At 40.7% G+C, this 5,000-nt stretch overlaps 1 protein-coding gene across 1 annotated transcript in view; it reads left to right on the top strand.

Moving 5' to 3' along the window:
• Positions 1-4,066: 4,066 nt before the first annotated feature.
• Positions 4,067-5,000, top strand: part of LOC143103446 (chromosome transmission fidelity protein 18 homolog) — a gene marked incomplete at its 3' end in the record, with an annotated part of 2,564 nt that continues 1,630 nt past the window's right edge. The window contains exon 1 of the mRNA XM_076267233.1: positions 4,067-4,303. Within this exon, the coding sequence (XP_076123348.1) occupies positions 4,216-4,303 (88 nt within the window). The remainder of the gene's footprint in view (positions 4,304-5,000) is intronic.

Genomic DNA, 5,000 nt, shown 5'->3' with positions numbered 1-5,000 from the left:
ATCAAATAAAAAAAGTTTGGAATGGTTATGAATAATTATGATGTTATTATGAATAATGGTTCAACTTTAATTTGGCAATCAGTGGAGAACACTGTTACTGTAAAGGCCACACGTAGAACACATAGGCCTTTTCAGTTAGCCTACTATTTTATTATAGTCCCTTTTTTCCTCCGAGAGCTTTTATATTAATAGTAGCATGCCATATGATATTCACATAGCTGATCTCCACCCAAAACTGCTGAATAAGATTTGTAAGCTTTTTAAAGGTTCCTTTCAACTCATTTACCTTCTCTCTTTGTAGACTGTGAATTTGATTTCATAGGAATTTGAACATGTTTCCCAAGTGAACATCTTCCACAAACCTTTTAGAGAGCTAGAAACAGGTGGGGAGCTACTGCTACCTCACGAGCTATACCTGTTGGAGACCCTGCTCTAGGCTTTATTTATTTATTGAGCTGAGGTGGGTCATTAAGCTGAGTAAATGGATCTACAACGTTACAACGTGCAATTTTATGAGCTATATAAACTTTATTTCCGATTTTCCGTATCATAAAACACATCAGAATTTTGGTTCAGTGTTAAACCACTTCTTCATGTGCGCCATTTAAAGTTTATCTTTGACTCGTAGCCATATGCACGATACCAGATCCACATCACTAATGCAGCCTACTCATGATCATCATTATCCACATCACTAATGCAGCCTACTCATGATCATCATGATCCACATCACTAATGCAGCCTACTCATGATACCAGATCATCATTATCCACATCACTAATGCAGCCTACTCATGATCATCATGATCCACATCACTAATGCAGCCTACTCATGATACCAGATCATCATTATCCACATCACTAATGCAGCCTACTCATGATCATCATGATCCACATCACTAATGCAGCCTACTCATGATCATCATGATCCACATCACTAATGCAGCCTACTCATGATCATCATTATCCACATCACTAATGCAGCCTACTCATGATCATCATGATCCACATCACTAATGCAGCCTACTCATGATACCAGATCATCATTATCCACATCACTAATGCAGCCTACTCATGATCATCATGATCCACATCACTAATGCAGCCTACTCATGATCATCATTATCCACATCACTAATGCAGCCTACTCATGATACCAGATCAACAGGTAACACTTTATTTTAAGGTTCACATGTTAGCCAGTAATACATACCTAATTAATGCCTGTATTAGTGACTTGTAAGGCATGTGTTAGGCAACATTAATCATTTGTTAGGCGTGTATTCACAAATTTCTTTTTCATGATGAATAAGGCCTTTATTCTTGATATAATCTTAATAATGACCTAGTAAGCCTTGATCTCTACTTACTAATTAGTATATGTACCAAAAGAGAATATGTATAACCCACTACTGTCTGAATAAATCCCGAATAGTGGGAGAACAGTTGTAGAATAAGCAAGTGTATGGCTCAACCTCGCTGCACTTCACTGCCCAGGATGCTGTGTCAAACAGCACTAACTGAGAGATTGGCTCCCATTCTAAAGTGGAAACTGGTTCCTTAGCAGCAAGCACATCATCATCAGTAATACCTACTGTATGCATGTTTGGGCTTTTAGCCTTTATTCCGACAGGATAGTGAAGATAGACAGGAAGTGAGTAGGAGAGAGAGAGAGAGATGATCGGGACATGACCGCAGGTCGGATTCGAACCTGGGTCCCCGTGGACACTTGGACCCGTACATGGTACGGGCGCTGTAGCCTGTTGCACCACAGACCCCCAGTTCCATATTCCATATGGCGGGAACAGTCTAGAGACTATAACCCCTGGTCAATACAGACATTCTTTACCCTTAATACATTACTAACATTCAATACAAGTGGACTGTGAGAGTCTAACCAAATACTAAAAGCCGGCCGTGGCCTACTGGTTAGGGGCAGCCGTGGCCTACTGGTTAGGGGCAGCCGTGGCCTACTGGTTAGGGGCAGCCGTGGTTAGGGGCAGCCGTGGCCTACTGGTTAGGGGCAGCCGTGTCCTACTGGTTAGCGCTTCAGACTTGTAACCGAAAGGTTGCCGGTTCGAACCCTGATCAGTAGGCACGGCTGAAGTGCCCTTGAGCAAGGCACCTAACCCCTCACTGCTCCCCGAGCGCCGCTGTAGCAGGCAGCTCACTGCGCCGGGATTAGTGTGTGCTTCACCTCACTGTGTGCTGAGTGTGTTTCACTAATTCACAGATGGGATACTGTACATGCAGTGACCAAATTTCCCTCACAGGATCAAAAGAGTATATATACTTATACTTACTTATACAGTACATGCCGAGTGTCCTGTTCGCTCTTAAACTGTCCATCACATTTGGTGCCTCTGCTTAGCCACTTCGTAAATGTGTTAGAACTAGTTCTGTACTTAAAAAAACATTTTGAGCGATCACTGCCTCGTTTCTAGTCTGAATTGTAGCGCGCTCAAAGCATAAACACTTTAGGCTAATGCACAACATTGGGTTTGGTTCGTAGCCTCTACTGTGACAAGCATAGTTTGTTCGAATCGATTTATTTTTATTACAATGTAAGAGAGACGTGGGAAAACTTTATTCTGATGGCTCCTGATCAATCTTTATTTGTATAAAGAATTATATCCCATTCTTATTCATATGTACTAGGTATGTGTGGGGGTGTGGTGATTAGGTGCGTGCACTAGATTTATTTCATTAGTAAAGCTTCCTATCCACTATCTAGCCTAGTGTTTTTCAACCACTGTGCCGGGGCACACTAGTGTGCCATGAGAGATCATCAGGTGTGCCGCAGAAAATTACCCAAATGTCACTCACTGGTCCAGAAAAGCAACTGTTGCATCAAAGAATTTATAACCACATGCTCTCATTGATCGTATGATTGCACTATTTGTGGTATGCAGGCATTGTACAACGGGGGCCCCATATCCAGTATTCACAGAATCATCACATATCCAGTTCATAACAACAATTAAATTAGATATAGTCACCTACAAATGAAACAGAGGGTGCTTGTTTTATTGTCTTGCATAGAAGCCATAATAAGGCCATATCTGTGTATTATTTGAAATTTTAGGCTATGGTATGTTTATTTTTTCTTCACACAGGATGTTAGCGTGCCGTGGGACATTTTAAGTGTCAAAAGTGTGCCGTGGCACAAAGAAGGTTGAAAAACACTAGCCGGGATAATTTAAATGCAGTCTTGGCTTTTCACCAGGAGAGGTCGCTGTTAATGAAGCTTCGAGTAATGAACCCATTTTCGGATCAACTGTTCAAAGTGGTTCAGTGCTTCACCAAAGCTTAATTTGTCCATCACTACCACCCGTTGTTCTCTGGCTCTGACCCTGGCAGAGGTTTATATTGGGATGTCTAACATGAGGGGTCAGCATATCTAATCTGTTGACTGATTATGGAAGGAGTCTCTTGCTTTCAGATGTTTTTCCAGGTAGTTTAGATAGATAGATAGATAGATAGATACTTTATTGATCCCTAGGGGAAATTCAAGACAAGTGTAGAAGTGAAGGGACAGACGAAAAAGGCTTTTAGAAAGAAGTATTTTGTAGTATTAATATAATTAATACAGTATTTTATTTTGATAATTGTTTTGGCTGCTGTATTTTGTAGCTTATTTTGATACATTTTTAAGATGGGTATTTGGTATTTTATTTGGAAATACATTTTGATGTATTTGTGCCCATCCCTGACTATATTGTTGTGGCAACCATAGCAGTTTTTATCTATCTATTTATCTATCTATCTATTTATCTATTGATCTGATCTATCTATCTATCTATCTATCTATCTATCTCATCTGTTTGAACTGTTGCCTAACTAACCTTAAGGTATGATAACATAAGGAATACTTCATTAGCCTACATGATTTTTAACCATGTTGTTAACTCAGTTGTGGACTGAAGATTTTCTGAAGCGGGGAACCGAGAACTGTCAGATGTAAGGTTTTGCCTCCAACTCAATGCTATTGGTACGATTTCGTTGATTGACAGTAAGACCAACAAGTTACGCGAAGCCTTTTTTGACGCGGACATAAACCGGAAATACGTATCCTTTGACAAATATTTTTGCGCGAACTCTGCACTGCATGGAAACTCCTGTCTTTTGTGAAGTTTCGCGGCTGTAAAAGTTTCTGTTGACATCTGTTTTGCATTTAAAAGTGAACGATTGAAACCAAGACACATTTGCAACTAAGATGGATGAATACGATGAGATGTACGGCATCGAGGACGACTTCGAGCAGCAGTTTGCCGACGAGTTGGAGGTGTTGGCTGATATGGACTGTGAGTGAATAGCCTCAGCTAGCATAGCTAACGTGAAGTGAATGAATAGCCTCATCTAGCATAGCTAACGTTAAATGAGTGAATAGCCTCAGCCTGCATAGCTAAAGTTAAGGCTAATCCGTTGCTATCATTTGCGTATTGTACTGGTTTGTGCAGCTGGCTTTTGAAATAATAGCGATAACGATCGCTAGATAACATTGCACTACATGTGTAACAGGTTTGTTTAGGATGGAAGGATAGTTACTTCTATTCATGGGTTTCATCAGGTCCCTTTCCACAGGTGTATAAAATCAAGCACCTTAATTATCAATGCAGACTGCATGGTGCTTGATTAATACACCTGTGGAAAAGGACCTGATGAAACCCATGAATACTCTTTGGTGACATTCACGTTGCATACCCTTCACATTTAAATAACGTCACTGTGCCCTTTGAACGCTGATATTAATGCGACCAGTAATGCAAAGAATACCTGCTACAGTGCATTATCCAGGTCTACAGGGTCTGTTTACACAGGACATCACAGTAAGTTACGTGTGTGGGATGGATGGTGTGTTTATCCTGAATGTGTGTGTGTGTGTGTGTATCCTGACTGTATGCACTTGGTTTGTATATACACATGTGTGTGCGTGCGTGTGACTGTATGCACTTGGTATTGGTGTGTGTGTGTGTCCTGACTGTCTAAGTAGTTTTTGGA

Source organism: Alosa pseudoharengus, unplaced genomic scaffold (genome assembly GCF_046254945.1).
Source record: "Alosa pseudoharengus isolate Yale_2024_CS ecotype anadromous, Long Island Sound unplaced genomic scaffold, YU_APseudo_1.1 YU_APseudo_1.1_scf_42, whole genome shotgun sequence".
Taxonomy (NCBI): domain Eukaryota; kingdom Metazoa; phylum Chordata; class Actinopteri; order Clupeiformes; family Clupeidae; genus Alosa; species Alosa pseudoharengus.
The sequence above is the reverse complement of the archived record's forward strand: the minus strand, read 5'-3'. Positions and strand labels throughout refer to the sequence as shown.